Below are 20,045 nucleotides of genomic sequence, written 5' to 3'. Positions count from 1 at the left end.
TAGAAATAAAATTAAGCCTAAACCTGAAGTGACCAAAAACCCATCTCTTCTTACCCTTCCTTTGTGCGTGCTATAGACATAGTCAAGACGCCCGAAGAGTTGCCATAAGTCTTCTTTATTTTTACTTCTTCTAGGGTCTGTTAGCAGCTCCCTCTTCTCGTACCCCTCTGGGTTGGGTTATTATAAAAAAGTTGATATCTTTTTCATAAAAATCCTTTTCATAGAAAATGTATGGGTGATTCTAGTTTGACCTCCAAATTTGATACTTAGACCTTCAACTTTTTTCAATTATTAATAGACTTTGTCAAGTTATATGAAAATACAAATAAGGACAAAAAGAGAAAAATGAAAAAATAAAATAAAATAAATACTCTTCTTACCTCCTCCAACCAAATATAACATTCAATTAATTTTTTTTTTCAAAATTTCCTTATATTGCCTATATAGTTTTACAATTTACCTAAAACAATTAAGTAAAAATAATAATTTATATACATGACCCATCATTTAATACAAAAATAAATTCAAAACAATCTGATTTGGAATTTTCTTAAACTAAAGATATAGTTATTATTCGATCTTCCAACCCAAAACCCTTGAAATCCTTCTTTTAGCAAATTCAGCAAAGAGATTCCAACAATATATTAAGATCAAGAACCAACCCTCTGAATAATTTTTGTGGGTGAGAGACTTACTCATAAGAGTACATGATTGCTATTTTGATTCATTCTTCTTCGAGGTTAAAGATAGAGATAAAAAAATATAGTAATAGATTGTTGTATCTCATGTTCAAGGGTGTTTTGGTAAAAATAAGGAGGTCTACTTAGCTTTTCAAGTATTCTAATAAGTAAATTAGAGGTGTACTAAGTATGAGAGGTCCAAATAGCAAATTTGAAGGTCTAACTAGAACCACCCAAAATGTATTTGAGGTTAAAAAAAAAAAAATTATTTGTTATGTGATCTAGTCTCTGTTGTTCTTCCAGTTTATTGATTTTTAACAACACGCAGCTAATTTGAAATTAATGAATCGAAAAGATTTCCGTCACAGCAGAGACAAAAATAGCTGATTACCAAGTATTAGTGACTGTATTACTATGACTCCATGTGAGAGCCACAATAGTTGCCGTGTCTAAATCAGGTGCAAGTTGTAAGAATAATTGGCTTTTAATTGAGGACTTTATAAATATATATGTAAGCCACATGCAAGGGCAGAATCTGCGTTTCTTATTTGAGGATGACTTTATTACAGAACAAATTCTTGGTAGCTCAACATAGAATACAAAGAATATAACATTGTTGAATGGGACAAGTTTCCATTTTCTGTGAGAAAAAAAAAAAAAACTAAAAATACAAGGACCACGTTTGTCACCGTCGAATCTTCTAAACTTTTTCTTCATTGTCAATGAACTTCTTGAGCTCTCTTTCTGATGCTGTCAACAATCATCAGTATTCTCATACAACTTTGTCGAAGTTGAAAACTTGAAATGAAGAAATATCATTTGTAATCCAGAAATCGTATCCTGAATCGTCTACAACTTCACATGACCGGAGCTTCCCTTGAATGAACCATAAAGAGGCTGTGACCTTCTGAAAGCGAAAATATCATCGATTTTGACGGTGCAAGGTTGCACTAGGGATCTTTTATCTGATGCATACTCAAATGAATGACGATTCCCATATACTCGTACACTCAATGTCCTCTTATGAGGTGCCCCAACTTTTATATGCTCATTGAAAAACTCAATCAACTCTTGTTGTGTAAGCTGCCTCAGTGCTGCAATCTGTTCAACACCACCATTAATCAGGGATTCTTTTATCTTTCTTTTTTTTGCAAATTAGCAATAAGGTCAATTCTTCAAACAGCTATGCCCAAAAAGTCCCACACCTTTTCCCTCAGGGTCCAAACTACAACTTAAAAACTAATATACACTCCAGTCCAATTAGAAAAGTATCATATAATTAAACACTAGTATTTATGATTGCCTTTGTCTCTCAGTTAGGGTCAATGACATAGTGTGAAACTTGAAATTTGGACTGCAGAGGAAGAACAGTCACATGGAATAATGCCCTGATGAGGGCATTACATTATTCAATGGTATGAAATGAATTGATTACATTGCATTATGCTTGCACAAATATATATGCTGAAAAGTTAGATTGATGTCCATACCTCTGCTTCTTTACGAGCAAACTTGAGGGTCCCATCAGAAATCTCCCTCCAATAAAATTCAGCTTCTTCCCTCAAGTTCTGGTGCTTCTCAAGCTTCATATCGATCAAAGTATTTACATTGCTCTACATAACAGACAGTATAGCAGCTAATTACCGTGGAAAAACTCTGAGCCTTTTAAAACTAGCAAACATAAGTTATATCAGCTTTAAAGAACGAAACACAAAGAAGGTCTAGATTAGGCCACTGAACTGTACATATATTGTCCTCTTCTTACTGTGTGGAAGAGACCATTAGAGAAGTTCAAAGAGACCTACTAGGTGACCCCTTAACCCTTTCATGCCTCAAAAAGCCAATTTTAATTCAGTTTACGGACCATCTTAATTGCGATTAGTCCAATTGCCTCATATGACGATGTGGAACAGAGCCTTCACACTATTCACTCTTTCTTAAATACTCAGAATGCTAGTTCGACTTTTCCAAACCGTAAGTCGCAATTATTTGAAGATTTACATCATCTAGTCAAATATGATAAAGAAATGAAGACTAGATCCTAGTTGACCTCACCTTGAATTCGTTATTTGTCATCTCATAAAGCTTACTCTCAAACGTCTTGAGAAATTCCTCCACTCTCAAATCAATACGTCCTGGACCCTGTTAAGAGCAGTATGACATACTTGGTATAAATAAGCATTAAGGAAATAATGTATTCATAATGTAAAGGCATGCCATATACCTTCACTGTGGATTGTATAATGAACTGCAGTCCACGGATACCACAATCATTCCTACATCAGGAGAAAACAAAGCTAAATAAAAGAAGAAAAAATAAAAGAAGATCGCATGAACTGGGGATCAGTAATTTGAATTTGTGTCATACCTCTGTAAAAGACGAGTTATGTAACCAAGTTGCTCAACTATTCTAAGTTGGTGAAAGGCTGGTTCCTTTGCAATAAGAACAAATAGCTGAAGTTTCACATTCAGCATAAAATCATCTCGATGAACCTACACATGTAAAAGGCATATATCATAACCTATCAAAATAATTGAGTGGTAGATTGGTGTTTTATCTATTATAATAGGAGCATTGAATAATCCATAATGGCAAGAAAGGTTAGGGAACCGCTATGTTCTGTAAAAAAAGACTTGCAGCCCTCTTCAAGAACCACCATAGTTTTACTGAATAAAGAAGATTCATAGAGTAAACAATGGAGTGAGGAAAACCTTTAATGTCAGAATAAAAGCCTGAAAGTCCATTTGCCTGATCAAACTAATCATCCATAAGAGGTGACTTATAGTAATCTGGACATTTAAATAAGTGGAGAAGGAATTATTGGCATCTAAGTTTTAACACTTCAGCTTACTTTTTAGTTTAACTTTGAATGAGACCTAGAAATGAAAACTATAAACAACAACTCCAGTGGAAATGAGAACATTCCAATAGATTCTAGATTATTCATTTATGTAACAAGTATACCAGACAAACCTGGATATAGTGGACAAGGGAAGAATTCTTATCACTTCGATTAAGGCCTTCCACAGGATAGATAAAGTTTTTTCCCTTTTCAAGCTTCACGACTCTATTTGTCAAATGTTGGGATGGGAATAAAGGTTGGCAAATAGGGTTTGAACCCTTAAAAAAAACATATTCTACTTGCAGGATCATTGACTCAGCTTCAGTACTTTCAAGGTTTCCTGAAAAACAAAATCCCTCTGCAATTAATAAAACTAGAAAATGAAAACTAAAACGAACAGAATAATGGTTATATAACCTAGTAACTATTCAAAAAAAAAAAAAAAAAAAAATTGGAACCTGCTGTGTAACACACTAAGAAGGCCCTTGAGAGCATCAATGGAACAAAATTAGCAAGATCTTCAACTTCAAGATGAGTAAGAACTTCTAGTTGTTCCATCAATGGCCAAGTCTGGTCCTGTAGAACTAATGAGCAATAGTAAATAGCCTGCTCATAGGACTGTTCAAATTTGTAATTTTGGTACTCCTTTGTGACCGTTTCCTAATAGGGACAAAAGATCAGACAGCAGAGGTTAGATACAATCAAAGATACGCACCTGTTGAGATATCTGTTTCCCAAGTTTTGTGATTTACAAATCAGCCATTGTAACAAGTTACTTAAAGCAATAATCTTAAAGGTCTCCCACATGCAAAAATTGCATAGACAAGAAAAAGTATTCTTTATACAAGAAACAAAAGAATCTATAAATACCAAGTTAGACAGCAACAGAAACAAGAAATAAAAAAATGCTACGAATCAATACATAAATTAATTGATTAGATCACAAAGTTCTTTTATTGGAAAAAAAGATATGTTAATGATATGTAATGATGCTCAAATATAGGAAAATCCTGTCCCTAACGGTGACGAGGATCTTTAATTGGGCATCCTCCTTCAAGTCAACATTTTCATTCTATGAATAATTAACTGAATATTTAATCTAGAAGAAGAAACAAGATTGTCTCTAATGCCAACTTAGCTATTCTCCTGATCACGGAAACTTCCAATCCAAGTCTAAGAGAACATGAATCTGGGAAACCCTAAAACATCTAAACAAAGCTTAAGTTCCAACCACATTTATTTTTGTAAGAAAACAGATAGATTACATAGGATATATGTTTCTATATATTACAAATTCTTTACTGTCGCTTTAGAACATAAGATAGCATGGAGCAAGTCCCTGGAATAAGCCAACAGAACAAACCACTATATATGTTGTAGCACCACTTAAAGTGTTCAGCCAAATGCCAAGAACAATATGTACAAGATTTACAACATAATATTATTAGACACAAGAAGCCTTGAGCGTTTACCTTGATCACAGAGAACCTGTCAGCTTTCACTTTAAAGCTTGCAATCTTCTCAACTACCGTTTCCAGTAAAATCCTCAATTTGTGATTATAACCAACCAAAGTCACCTACAAATACAAGGTCACACAAGAAAATAAATACAAATGCTATGAAGTATAAACAAACACACTGTACGAAACAAACGAACAATAAAAATGACAGAAGGAAATATAAAAATAAAAATTCTCAAGATCATAATCTGTAAAACTGATAAACAGATCAAATCAAGGAGATGCTGAAACCATAGACAGAAATATTACAGAAACACCAAAACAATAATTTAAAGAACCATCTACCTGAAAACCACTTTCTGTGTGGTATATTCCATAGTACAGTCCAGCAACCTCAGCATAATAAGCTGACAAAGAAATAATAAATAAGCACTTCAAAGAAAATGACACCTTCTATGTAAGCCAAAAACAAGACCAATGGAAACAAAATGGAGATTCCCAGATTTAAATAATCATATATGATTGTAAATAAACCACTTACCATAGTCATTCAAGTAATCCATTAACAAATGAGTAAAAATACTAGTCAGGACTTCTGCTTCCGGGGAGCCACTTGCATGGGGACAATTGAAATCAATCTTGACGTATGCTTTAGGAGTAAAAAACATTGTATCAGGCTTGTACCATAGTGTTGCATATGGTGACTTTCTTAACAGAACTGGACATTTGACCTGATTAAAAGTCAATCAGGTCATTATTTTTTATTTTCGTAAGAGAAACAACTTAGAGAAGAAAAAAAATAATTAACGTCACTTTTTTTCTATACTATTCACCACACCTTCTCATTCTCATTCTCATTCTCATTCTTAAGAGACAAGTCCGTGGGGATGAACACATTACGTGCTGGTAGGTGTAAATTCACATTTGGAGAAGATGCTATCCATTCCTGCAATCAAATGCACAACTTTCAAGATTAGCAAAGCACTACCCTTTCTCCTTCTACATGATTGCCAAGACCTCCAAAAATAGAAATCATTGATGCCCTTGTGCTTAGTATTTACTTAAGTATGATCCTTAACAAACCTGAATTCTGGAGCCCGTAATTTTTTCCATGCAGTAAGCAGTTCCATACCAGGGCTCAAACATGTTTGTATCACCTTCAAATTTCTTGGACTCCCAGAAGATTCTGTAGAAATGGGACATATTAGCAAACTTTTTACCACAGTTTAATATAGTTCCCACATGGAAAAACTAAATAAATGCTGATATCAAACTTTAAGACAGTAAGACGAAGATCAACTACATATGCAAGAAATAAAACTATTTGGTACTGAAAACAGGACAGTCCTCAGCAAATGCGGATAACAGATTATTGAATTCTAGACTTCTACAGTGCTGAATCACAACAACAAACAAATTTCTTAAATTAATCTCACTCAGCAATAGTATATGCATCAAATGCAATGAAAACTTTAGCACATTGTTTATGAAGCTTCAAGGTCTAAACAACCAATTAAGAATCCAACGAAGTAGCACTTACCGGACATTGTTTGGAGAAAGCTTGTTCAGCACAATTTGGATAATGTCTGGACTGAAGTTAGAAGGCAATGATGATCTTACCAGCCAGTCTTTCGGGGGATATTTCTGTGATATGATACAAACTTGTCATTTGATTTGAGCAACAAGGAAGTAGAGTTCTATAATAGCAGATTCTAAACAGTACCCAAAATGTTCTCACTAGAGCCCACCAATTACCCACTTTACCCTTTTAAGCTAGAATTTACACGTGTTGGGTGGTTCGCTATCAAACACTATTTAAAGTGTTCACTGGCTGGATGTTCATAGCATTCGATGGTTCTCTATTGGACGTTCTTTAAGTTGGTTTGCAGAGTTTGGTAAAATTGATCTCATATTCATGTCTGGCAATGCTGCCAAATGTTATTGCCTCGTATGGGAAGAATCCATACAGATTGTTCTTTTCGTAAGGTTAAACATCCTAAGTTTTAATTGTAACAGCTACATATCAACACCCATGCAGATCACGTCCTTAAAGAAACAGTAAAAACCGTGAGGCATACATGCAAAGATCTATTATATAGAATGTCAAGAACAGAAATATATTTACAGCAGCCAGGACAGTGAACATTAAACTGCCTACCTGCATATTTGATGAAATACTGACCACGTAATTAATAGGCTCAATTTTGTCCTGATAATGAAACTTTGTCTCACAAATAGCAGATAGCTTCAGTAAACATAAACTTATGTCAGAGCCCATTACAAAATGAGAGAGACAAATCAACATACAAAGTTTGAATATGATTAACAAAGATACTGCAAATAAAACTGCAGTAAAGTTTAAACTATTTAGATACATGGAGAATTAAGAGAACATGGTGATGCAACAACGTGGACAGAAAGTTGATACATTGAAACAAATGTTAATAACTTATTTCCACTCATGCTTTCAAAGACAAGAAAATAACATAACATTCTTTCATCCTCCTTCAATCTTAACCTCATATTTCAAAAGCATATAAATCATATAGCCAAACGATCAATAGAAAACAACATAACTAGCTCTCATTGTTTGGAACATACAGGTGTTCAACTGCTCTCACTATCCATGTAAAGCAATTTAATCATTCAACGAATCATCTAAAATACTCTGAAATTCTCACTACTTTAAGCCATAATTCCAATTAGAGAAATGACTATGGCATTCTGTCTTTGTAGAGACTACTGCTAAGAGATTCACATGGTTTGCCTTGAAAAAGGATACAGAGTCATTAAGAAGATGGCATCAATAACTAGAACTTATATTATCATCCTTACAATTCATTCTTCTTTACAGATACACACATTGGTGGAGAATTGAACAATTAGGAATTAAATAACTACTGGATCTCCGCCTACACAAGCAAATTGTGAAATATGATGCCATACCATAGACCATGCATCAGTAATTCTTATGGATGAGAACAGGTGCTAAACTTGTTGAAAATTAAAGATATTGTGCACATGTCTACCTCATCAAATATCCATTTGCAGACACCTGACTGCTGTAACAGGGAAACGTATTTGAAAAGCAAGCCTACTATATCTTGCATGTGGTCTGCATTGTAGCCACGAGACTAATTATATCATGAAACTATACTCCAGGAAGAAAAGGTAAGATGAGTATCCCAAGCTCCATAGGACTTATGAAAAGAAGCTCAGAAGAAACAAATAAAACTTAAACCGTTGGGAGATAATAGAATACCAAAAAAGAAAAAAAGGTTATTGGCACTTAGTACCAAAACAAATCGTGATCAGGCGGATTGGTGACTTCAAAATCGATCAAATTGGTATCCAAGCTTTCAAAAGGTATCAGTCATGGTAATTCATCCAACTACTCTAGGGATGCCATGAATGCCATCACTTTTCTGGAGTAGATTTATCAAATTTCTTATCTCTTTTTGTCTTTCTTCCCAAAATTGGGATCTTGCAGAGTTATTCCATATATAAAACACAAACTCTGAGTTCGAATTAAAGCTCTAAACCCAATTTTACTGTTTTTGGTAAACAGATTCATATATTTGCTCTCTGTAGACATCAAACATGGGATCTGGCATAGATGCTTTCTAGGCATTACCCACCACTCCACCAAACTTATAGCTCCTACTTCGTATTATATCTACAAGGATAAGAAATTTTTTGAAATCCACTGCAATAGAAGGAAAAAGAATAATAAAAATGACCCGAAGTCTGTTCAGCCATAAATGTGCAAGTTCCAAGGTTAAGTATTCTTTCAATTCCAACAAGTTGCATTGGTTTAGACTTTAGACCGTAAACCAACTTCAACTCTAAAAAACACACTAGAAACAGTAACTCAAAACCAACTGATAAAATTACAAAGACAGAAAGACTAGAAAACTTCATGGGTTCAGCCATGGATGTGCGAGCTGCAAGGACGAGTTTTCTTTCAATTCCAACCAGTTTTGTTGTGTTCAAACCAATATATCTTCAATACTGTTGAAAATTATATTGGCAACCTTTAATGAAATTGAAGGAAAAATTGTAAAGGTTAGAAACTTTGATATTCAAACTCAAGACACAGGGTTTGAAATTACTGGCCTAATCCTCTATTTTAAATTCAAAAAAAAAAAAAAAAAAAAAACAATAGTCCCACTAAAAAAAGATTTTCAATAATACCAAACAGATTTTTCAATCCAGATATGCAACTCCTTACCGAAAAGCATGTTCATCAAATCCACCAACTCAATGCCTCAAGAACAAGAGAGGATCCCAATTTTCCAGATTCATTTCAATTGACAACTTCAGCCCAGAAAAGTTGGTTATGTTCCTTATTTATGACAACAATATCAAAATAACAGAGGGAGGCACCATAATGATCACTTTTGATTTTGAAGCCCAAGTCTCAACCTGTACGATCATGATTTGCTCTGGTACTACTAGTCATAAGAACCAGTGAATTAACAAGAAATAAAAGATGAACTAACCGTGGCCTGCATCGGTGAGATCAATATATACTTCAAAGAAAGAAAAGTCCAAAGTAGAATCTGATTCACCAGCCAGCAAACCTGTTGCCCATCCTGCAATTTATTTTGAAAGAAAAGAATAATTGAAGTTAACTTTCACCCAAGTGAATATCCTAATTTAATTAGAACTTCGCTGAAGTATGTTAAATTCATGCGTGCTATAACAAAACTTGACTCTTTCAGTAAGTTTCAGAATTTCAATATGGTATTCTAACTCAAAAATAAAAACATATAAAAAAATAATTAAAAAAAAAAAGCATACACAGAAAGAGAAAGAGATGGTATTTAAACACTCTTCACTTGCAAACAAACATTTTCCTTCTATATATGCACCTCCTCCACTTCCAAGTTTGAACCACATCTACTTCAACTAAGCTGGAGGCCTGGGGCTAACTTTCACTTCCTTCCAGAATTGAGAAAACTTAATTTCATCTCTTCTGTTATTCTACTACAACAGTACAAGATGGACATCTGAGGTAGACCAATACAATTGTGTAAGGAGAATGAAATTCACACTCCCAAATTTGCAATCACATTCCTTTCTTCTTTTAGAATGAAACTCACACACTCAAATTCTGTCTTTACAAAAAGACAAAATTTATGATACTGAGCGTAAATTGTAAATAAAATGTAAATTTTACTACCCTAGTGTAATGTAACCCGCCTACTATGATATTCTCATGAACAGAACTCCAGAAATATCTCTGGTTAAATGAGAACCAAGCTGAGATTTAAAGATTTGAAGCAACACTTTCATGAGCTTTGTTCACTTTCAATTTACATTTTTCACTCATGATGACACTCGGAAAATACAGACACGAAATTAGGAAGTCTATAAAGGCATTACAATGAAAATTAGGAATACATCAATGCCTTCAAAAAGTTCCTGAAATACAAAAAACAATTGCCAGAAAACTTATATCTTAAGCCTGTAACAAATAATGCAAAACTCACCCAATGTTTTCAAGATGTAATATAAAGATCCTTCTCCTTCATGGCCGATAAGGTGACCAAGATACCTACACGGCCCTTCCTTGTAATGGTGAATTTCTGGAGTTATAGGCCATGCAAGTCTTAATTTATGACCCTCTTTTATTGGGACGGTTCTGACAAGAATCTGAAATAAACACAGAAGAGCAACAACTATCCATGATTCCATTCAATATAGGGCCTGCATTAAGGATTAAGAAACCTTTTCGTAAAATCTCGCCTACTGATCGGTTTGTTGTCCAATTTTTGTTTCTTATCTACTAAGTTTCTTGTCAGTGTAACAAAAGCAACCTTTCAACTCAGCGTAAAATGTTTAGGGGAACCATGTACCTCCAGATGTTCTGATGTGCAAGGCTCACCAGTAAAACGAAGGCAACTTCGGTCAATATTTCGAATTTCCTTAAACTTGTCCTCTACAAGGCCTTGAATTTTATCAAGTTTCTCTGAAAACGTCCAGTGGCAATAATTCAGCATTTCAGCTTAACTACAGGGAACTGAACCTGACTGTTATAGTTGAATTTAGCTAGAAACCTTTTCCGTATATAACCAGATGCATGAGGTTGGCTGAATAGTATTCTTCATAGAATTTAATAAGTTCATGTCTGGTATCCAATCCTTTTGCTTTTGGTCGAACCGCCAAAGTATGCCAACTGCCTGAATCATAGAAACTATAAGGCACAACAAAACACATGTAGACATTCTTATACGAATAGACATAAAATTTCATAAACCAATAAAACAGAAAAGAAATTTTCAATCAGCAGCAGCCAGCTACTAAAAGTTTTCAGAGAGAGGGCCAAATGTAATTTAACAACGGTTATCATAACCAAAGATTAAAATCCAAGCTTGAGAGAAAAAAAAAATTTGATTATAATCAACTGCTGACCTGTACTAAATTTATGGTAAGGATGATTCGCTGCACTTAGATGCTTCTGAAGCTGTAAAGAGGCATTTCATGCAAATAAAAAGGGTTACACGTGTTGAAGAAATAGAAAGACTGCTAGAAAATAGATGAGAGAAGCCACATGGTCTACTTCACTTCAAGAACATAAGCTTATGAGAAAGGTTATTGTAATCTGTAAGGATAAGAGTATAGATTCACGTTATTGTAATCTGTAAGGACAAGAGTATAGATTCATACTTCGTTAGAAGAAACTTAGTAGTGCTTTACTTATTTAGCCACAGTTTCAGAAAATATCTACATCTGCCCATATATACTGCTTGTGTGTGTCTGTGTGCGTGTGTGGGTGAGAGAGAGAGAGAGAGAGAGAGAGATCAATTCCACAGTATGCATTGGTCGTCTCCACAATTGTATTGAAAGCATTCCTCTGCAATCACCAATGCCATAGCCAGCAAAGCTTATAAAACGTCCAGGTGCTCTAACATTCATGCAGATATTGTGAACTTTAAAAACCATGATGAAGTTTACACATGGCCTAGTTTTCAATTGTCATTTTTCTTGACATTGGCTCTCCCAGAAAGCCTATCTACTCTCCAAAACAATATTTCATTCTTCTTTAAACACTGACAAAAAATACAGAACACACAATGATTTTCCAGGAGTTCCAATAACATCACTCATCTTCACTATTAAATAGTTTTTGTGGCCCTATATTTTCTATTAGTAGATTAATGGTCCTGCTTTAAGGTCGTCATTGTTAATGTTTCCTTAGTTAATTATAAAATATAAGGGAAAAAAAAACTCATCTCAAGCAACAACTGGGTACAGACTGTATAGTTCCAAAGTACCCCCCATTTGCTGACCTAAAATATAATGTGAGTTGCATTAATTATTCTTTAGGCACTCTTCAAATCAATTCACCTTTCCACAATCCAATTACATAAAGGTACCAATATCACAAAGATGATTGGTCCCATCCTCAATATTACTTGCATGAAATCACCACCCTTATTTCATGTTCCATGCAAACTGAAGCAAGGATTTCCCTTATTAGATGATCAACTGGATTGGACAATAAATTACCAGGACCTACCATGACAATACGCTGGCATGTCCACACTCCAAATATATATTAGCTACATATTCCATGGTCAATTTAAGCTATATTAGCTACAACTACAACAGCCAGATAGACACGCACATAAATTGGTGATAAGAAGATGAACCAAGATGAATCCCATGATGCTAATTTGAACCTACTTGTCATACATGGTACGTGCATCTAGAATTAGAACATCATACTTGTGAGAGAAAACCCAAAAACAACTAGAACCCATCGCCTGCAAATGCCAGTAAACTCCGTGATATTCCATGGCTAGCTATCTAATTGATGACCGGTACTTAGGGAAGTTAGAAGACACTTCGAAGTTGATTCTAAAACTTACGGAAACTACAATTTTTACTATAACTAGATACTAACAAACTTACAGTAACGGGATATTGGTATACATGGCCAACCTCAATTCCAAACATGAAACTTGGACTGAATTCATAATATCATGATAGTTCTTGGAAATATTTCAAAAATAAATTGTTCGGAGAGAGAGAGAGAGAGAGAGAGAGAGAGAGAGAGAAGAGGCTCGAGCACTTGATTATTAATACCTGCATTTTATATAAGACTGATGTAAAAGAAAAGAAAAACACATCTAGCAACATGATTCAAAGGAAGTAACTCATACCTGGTTCATTCTCCAGTCATCGGACAACAGATTTTTCAGATTTGCTGTAACATCAAACACAGACTAGTCATTAACAGTATAAATTTATTTATTTATTTATTCTAACAGCCATTAACTCTAATCATAAGTTTAATATTAAGCTATCAAAAACAGAGTAGCTAACCTGAATTAACAGCTTTAATTTTCCTCGCTGTAGCATCAGCTGACATCAAGGGTTTAATAAAGAACTGAGCAAACCTGGAAAGTAAACCACACAACAGCAATAGGATTAATTTTTAAAATTCCAAAATGAAAAATAGTAACCAATAGAAAGAAAAGCAGAATCTACCTGTCCAGAGCCTCTTCAAAACCATCGGGATTAATGTCGAAACGATAGCTGGTGTGTTCTGCAGCAGTGAAAGCTTTTCCTGTTCCTCCATGCTGTGCATCAAGAACATTAGCCATTAAGAAGTTGAAACAATATAAACAAGTGTTTTAGGCTGACAACTTAGCAAAAAGACAAGAGAACAAGATGTGCACTACAATAGCACATGATAACAATTATTTTCATGACTCTGTACTTCTGTGATCTGAAAAAAATACAGGAGTAGACAATCTTATGGAAAATGGCCTCTCACAGTTAGTCCAAGAACAAAACCACGGCCAAAGCAAATACCCTAATATCTTACTAAATTGACTCAGCTGTGACTCTCAAACTGGCGATTCCCAGAGGGTGAGGTTAATAAGTAAGCATTTGAACAAAGTATATATCTTACAATAGTTCAACAAAGTATATATCTACAGTATATCTGTTCCAGCTAACAAGTAAGATCCATCAATAAGACATGAGTAGCATTGGGGGTTGGGAGGTTTTTTTTTTATAACTATGACCATTGCATTTTATTTTGGGGGGTCCTGTGCTGATCCTTAGGTTCTGTGCCCTGTAATAATTCTCCTTGTCTAGGCTTTTCTTCTTTGCTTTCTATTGTTTTAACGTCCACTGCAACAATATTTGACAACAGTAACATAAAGTGGAGAAGCATGATAATAAAAAATAATAACAATAATATTAAAATCTAACTGAATGCTGCTGCGGTAACAAGTTAAAAAGGCTCAAGTCGCTGTGCAGTTTGAAAGTAAGTTACCTCGCTGATGTACTTCAAGTAGCTACCCTCCAAAGGGTACTTCTCACTAGCATAAAACAGCATATGCTCTGCAAGAAAACACTTGCTTTATTCAAAAACTGCATATGCAATCTATCACGTTCACTTATACTTGGCAATGAGAAGTTCAAACCCCTGCCTACCAAAGACATGAAAAAACAAAAGTGCTAAAGACACCAGGATGGTTTGCAAGTGTTGAAATTTTTTATACAAAACACAACCATGCATACATACATAGCAACTGAAAATGCAATAAACACCCAAAATACAAAAGAACAGTAATAAACAAAAAGAAATAGTTACCAAGGAAATGGGCAAGGCCCTCCAGGCCATCAGGGTCGCTGAAAGAACCAACACTGACATCCATGGAAGCAGCACACTGGGAAAGAAAAAGGAAAAAAAGTTGAAAATTTTAAATAGAGAAAATAAATGCAGAAGTCCTAGATCTAGGACTGAAATTTGTGATATTTAGTTGTTGTTTTTTTTTTGGCCTTTTGGCCCCATCTATCCAAAAATAAATAAATAACCCAAAGATTGTAAATCCATGAATAGAACCGTATCCACTGAAACAGAGAAACGAGTCTGAGATGAAAGAGCAGTTGCCTTGTCAGTATCAGGATCGCTGATGAGGAGGACTTCAAGGAAGTTAGGGAGGACGATCCTCCTGTACTCCCTGTTGTCCGTACGGGCTTTCAATATCTCTTCTTTCGCCCCAGCCATGTCTTCCGAGTGTCCTTTGTCTTCGAGATATGATAGGCAGAGACCCAGAATAGACTTTGGTCGTGTTTTTACTAATCTTCAACTTTGGCCCAGTTTGGGACTACTTTTGAGCTCAAAAGTGCAAAAGCAATTTAGTAGGGGTGTTTGGTAAATGTGCGGGAGAAAGGTTGATGGATTGGCATCAACATGACTTCAATCAGCAGAAAACTGAAATGCGTGTGATTCAAGAAAAGCTCAATGATCTTATGAGGCAACCTCATTCGTTACAATCATATGAAAAGCAAAGACACCTTCATGTTCGTTACAGCCAATTACTTTCTTTACAGGAGAAATATTGGCGACAGAGATCCAGGGTTTTATGGTTGAAAGTTGGAGACAGAAACTCAGCTTACTTTCATAGAAAAGCAAGCAATAGAAGGAGTAGAAATACTATCAAAGGCCTCACAAATGAGCATGGAACTTGGCAGAATGAGCCTAATTATTGTTAACGTTAGAGATCCGAGGGGTCTCTAGTTAGCTTTAGAGAAGAGAGAGAGAGAGACACACACACAAGAAGTATAGTGGTTCATCTCTGCCTTAATGGGAGACTACGTCCACTTGAATATTTTACTATGTGTGTTTGGGCCTTGCGGCCCAAAGGGGATTACAAAGTGTGTAATGGAATGATCTTAAGTTGTGGGAGGAGGCATTCCTTTTATAGGTGAAGGAATGCTTCTCCTTTACATGGTTTTCGATGTGGGACAAGCAACCACCATTTCTAGTCTAAAAAGCCTAGTTGTGAGGGCATGTTGGCAAGGCCAGGCAAGTGGCTTCCCGAAGACGTATTTGCAGCGTCCGGATACCGTAGCGTAGCTTGAACATAGGGCTACAAGATGCAAGTAGCAGTTGGATCCCATGAGGGTGTTGTTTATGCTTGGTGAAGTAGCAAACTATCCATGTATAGTGAGAGGTATCTACAAGTCCCCCAAGTCCTCGAGTAAGAGAAGCTTTTTGGTTGGGGAGTTATAATCATGAAGTCATCAAGCATAAACAATGTCCGAGAGGCGCCTAAGCCCTACAAGTCCCTGAACTCCTTAAGCAAGAAGGGACTCGTCTAACCTGCACAATGAGACGAAAAACGTGCATATGTAGAATGTTTTGTTGTATTGGTTACCGCTCGTATTAATGGAACGCGAAAAGAATTCGATTTGTTGCAAGCGACAAATGGTAGAAGAATTCAATATTCTATTAATGTGTATGAACATGTAAAATATTGGTATTTGTATATGTGGATCTTATGGCCATATAGCACGCACAATAGATAGTGGCAAGTGTAATGGGTGTCCAAATAAAATTGTGGGAGTAGTCCCGGTGACATAGTATGAAGCGTTTGTGAACTTGGGGCTTAAGTAAAGCATGTTGGACATGATCGAGCAAGTTGGGTGTAGTTGAGTGTGTAGGCGCTGTGTGAGCATGCGGGGCATGGCCCAAGCACAAGTCGTGGCCATACTCGATACCCAAGCGAGTCGCAACCCGAGCAAGTCGTTTATCCGGGCATGTTTAATTAAGTCATAAGTGTCACAATCTTCTAGATACGTGTCACATGAAAGTGAATTTAAGCATGTATGTGTGTAGCATGTACTTGTAGTAAAGTTGCTAATAACATTTTTGTGGGCATGCAGCATGCTTAAGGGTCATGGAGACATGTATAGTCATGGCAAAGGCTCTATTTGCAAGAGTGTAAGAGATAAGATATAGTGACTTATCTTATTCCAATTTGGAGCAAGTTGGAGGAAAAATTGGTATAGGTATCCAAATCATGTTGGAGTTGTCCAAGCATGACGCTCCCATGTTGTTTTGGCGAAGTTTCTTAATAGAAGGATGATGGTTTCACCAATTGGAGAGGTGATCAGTGATTATGCCTCCTTAACATAAAATAGATAATTAGTACGTTTGTCCGTATAATTAAATTAATTAAATATGTGCAATGAAGGTTTAACGTACACGTATTCGAGAATGTCACAATGGTCATAGCGATACTATTGCTCCATATATATGCATGACATTAGGTGACATATATGCACGGCACTAAGTGAATACATGTGTACATGTGTATACATGATAAACATAGACATTATAAGCATGTGTGCAAATGTAAAGTCTTGAATTTTGATAAGCATCAAATACGTGTATATATATATGACGTGCACTTGCGTCAAAGCATCAATGAATACCCTGTTACTCAAATGCTAGCAGATAGTGAAATTGGTCACAAGTTATGTAAACATGTACTTTGGGATTTTTATGAATGACCAAAAACTCATAGTAAGGTAGAGTTTGGTAGGGATATTGATTGAGACATTTGAATATTTGAAGAGAGCATTTAATTGATGTCATGTTGAATAGTAACTTCGGTATACATGTTTGGAGAATTATATGCATGGCACATGCATAATTCTAAACTAGCATAGTAATTGAGCCATGTGGGGTACTGAGCATGTGAGCTACTGAGCCAGTGTCATATTTACACACACACACACAGGCAATTTCTGGAATGCGCCCTGCGCACGCTGCACCCTGAATGTCCGTTAAAGGAAGGGTAGATTCGTAATTTCTGTTTACACAAACGACAAGCATTCTGTGAGGTGTAAAAACTTATTACCGCGGCGCCATTCCTCCTACTTTGCAAGGGAAAAATGGTATTCTCATTTATGATATTGTGAATAACCTCTTTTTGAGACGTGGCACAGTCAACCGAAGAGGGAGGCACTAAGATACCAGTATCTGAAGATACCGTGATACAGATTTGAAACAACAGAGGCATTTGGTTTTAGACGAGAACCACAACTCCGACTTGACCTTGAAAGACAACTACTTATCAGAACTTCGTGTAGAGGTTCAGGCGTTCATTACATTGGGTAGAAGGAATTTTTGGTCCGGGACTGTGCCGACTACTCGATACACACCAGACAACGGTCGCCTGTTCGATAAACCAGAAAGGTACACAATCCATTTCTAATTCCGGTACATTAGTTCCAGTTATAGTGAATTCTGCTTGGTTGAGTATATATGTCTAATTCGGGGTGAAGAAGATTTTGGCTCAATTAGTGGGATTGATAATAGGCAGCGTTGATAATGAGGAACAATAAATAGGATATGTATGAGGATGTCCACGGTGGTTGCTTTGTATACCTATTCGAAAATATACCTATGATATGAACTTAACAGATGACCGATTTTTCAGGCGACTTGTTTATTGAGAGAGGCAGTTGTTGTTGAAGGCAATAGGACTTGGAAGCGAACCGCAAGATGGAAGAGGGATGGAAGAGAAATTGTGATCTTTCCCGAAGCAGAAATGATGCGCTCTGCGCTATTGAGATGTAAGATACTATAGTAGATCTTGTTTCCATTATGAACAATGCAATTCATGAGACGGCAGACTATAACAAACTGTTTTGTGTTGTGATTTATATCCGTAACATAGGCAAACAGGAGGTCATGACCAGAAGCGGAAGAAAGAAAACCGTAATGTAGAAAAGAAGGTCCATTGCATCCTTTAAACATTATTTTGTGTGTTGTTTTAAAACCATCAGAATTGGACAAACAGCTGTTAGGCATCCCTAATGTTTGACCCACACATGTTTCAGGGAACCGACTCTGTTGTTGTATTATCAAGTGGGTCAGACATTGATGATTGTATGACATTACCCGGTGGTAACGAAGAATCAGGCAGTTAGGTTACAATCAGGACAACATGCCGAGGAAAACACTTCACAAAAACTATGTCTTCCTATCAGCTGGAAAGTTAGTTGCGACAATAGAAATGGGGTTTGGGTCACTTTACCAATTTCGCTGTACGAAAGTGAATCTCCCACTTTGCCAAGTGCTGGTTGAAAATTTTGACGTGGCGAACTCAAGCATCAAGATTCATGGAAGGAACTTGACAATCACACATCAAGACTTTGAATGCATAATGGGCGTTAGGAATGGAGGTTGTGATGTGGAGGTTGAAGGAAACACCGAGGACCCTGATATATTGGCCCTGGAGAGGAAGATTTCGGGGAAAGAGAATCAGATAACAATACATGGATTAAGGAGGGGGTGATGATTGAGTCTGAAAGTGCTGATGAGATATTTAGGATCAGCTTTGCCTTGTATGCCCTTGCAACCCTGCTATCTCCGGTAACTGGAATCCATGTCGAACGAAGATATCTTATACCACTTAAGGATCCAAATGGCCTGTGTTAAAAAAATTGGGCAAAGTTTGCATTTGATAAGCTCGTTGAAGGGGTGTCATTATTTCAGGGTAGGGGGATTGGATTGGCCGGAGGTTGTATTTTGTTCCTTCAGTTGTTCTACCTAGACGTTGTTAGCAATGGCATGTTTGTTTTGCCAAAGACGGTGAAACCTGTTATGATATGGGGCGCAAACGAGGCAAAGAAAATTTATGAGCAGGTGGAAAAGTGAGTCTGTTTATGTGACAAAGAGGTATTTATGGGACAGAACAATTCAGTACAGTGGATCGGTTGATGCCAGCACAGGGATAAAAACCAATGTCGTGGAAGACTTGTCAGAAGTGATGTCTGATGTGGGTGTTGTTAAAGGGGACATCCGGAATCTAAAGTCAATGGTCGGTCAATTGAGACCGGATATGTGTCGTTTGCGGAGCGCAATTATGACGTTAGAAACATCTCTTGAGCATCTGAAGGCTGAGGGCCTCTCTCAGCTTGTTTCAGACACTATCATGGGAGTGTTTGAGGATAAGCAGAATGATTATGTGGGCAATGATGGGACTGATGTTTTTGTTGATGGTCAAAAGCAGCATGGTCCAGAATTTGAGTCAGATGACGATGGGATGCCTAATGCTAAATCCAAAATTGTAAGTGATATCATATACCAGAAAATGTACACCTTTAGAATAATTTCAACATTAATTAAGAATAGCAATATGTTATACACCATGGAATAACACAATAGAGTAATGTGATGTGTGTGTTGGAAGCTTAGTTCTCTTTACTTTGTTGTTTCTTGCACTATTAAGGATATCTGT

The 20,045-nt window shown here is 36.2% G+C and overlaps 1 protein-coding gene across 2 annotated transcripts; it reads right to left on the bottom strand.

Annotated features, from left to right (window-relative positions):
* Positions 1-1,145: 1,145 nt before the first annotated feature.
* Positions 1,146-15,524, bottom strand: LOC112193462 (insulin-degrading enzyme-like 1, peroxisomal). Of its 2 annotated transcripts, none has more exons than XM_040517086.1 (26): positions 14,900-15,524; positions 14,600-14,675; positions 14,279-14,346; positions 13,483-13,574; positions 13,318-13,391; positions 13,155-13,198; positions 11,401-11,452; positions 11,046-11,168; positions 10,845-10,957; positions 10,479-10,641; positions 9,486-9,578; positions 8,013-8,098; positions 7,142-7,228; positions 6,524-6,627; positions 6,067-6,169; positions 5,836-5,929; positions 5,525-5,716; positions 5,329-5,390; positions 4,996-5,100; positions 3,982-4,183; positions 3,655-3,863; positions 3,049-3,173; positions 2,905-2,956; positions 2,736-2,822; positions 2,171-2,293; positions 1,146-1,781 (listed from the first exon to the last, which is right to left on the bottom strand). In XM_040517086.1, the coding sequence occupies exons 1-26, from the start codon at positions 15,014-15,016 to the stop codon at positions 1,530-1,532; spliced, it is 2,898 nt and encodes a 965-aa protein (XP_040373020.1). In that variant the 5' UTR covers positions 15,017-15,524; the 3' UTR covers positions 1,146-1,529. The 2 variants fall into 2 exon arrangements, with proteins under 2 accessions (XP_040373020.1, XP_024189380.1); XM_024333612.2 differs by having other exon boundaries at positions 1,206-1,781; positions 5,525-5,714; positions 5,822-5,929; positions 14,900-15,521.
* Between the last annotated feature and the right edge of the window lie 4,521 nt (positions 15,525-20,045).

The sequence above is a fragment of the Rosa chinensis genome, chromosome 3, assembly GCF_002994745.2.
Source record: "Rosa chinensis cultivar Old Blush chromosome 3, RchiOBHm-V2, whole genome shotgun sequence".
NCBI lineage: Eukaryota > Viridiplantae > Streptophyta > Magnoliopsida > Rosales > Rosaceae > Rosa > Rosa chinensis.
This window is presented reverse-complemented; position numbering and strand designations above follow the sequence as displayed.

Bases quoted from the DNA above. Each gene is read 5' to 3' on its own strand.
- LOC112193462 (XM_024333612.2), bottom strand. From the start codon at position 15,016: ATGGCTGGGGCGAAAGAAGAGATATTGAAAGCCCGTACGGACAACAGG. The intron at 3,864-3,981 runs GTTCCAATTTTT...TTTGTTTTTCAG, and splicing joins CTTAGTGTGTTACACAGCAG to GAAACCTTGAAAGTACTGAA. The intron at 3,174-3,654 runs GTTTGTCTGGTA...TTACATGTGTAG, and splicing joins CCCTTGTCCACTATATCCAG to GTTCATCGAGATGATTTTAT.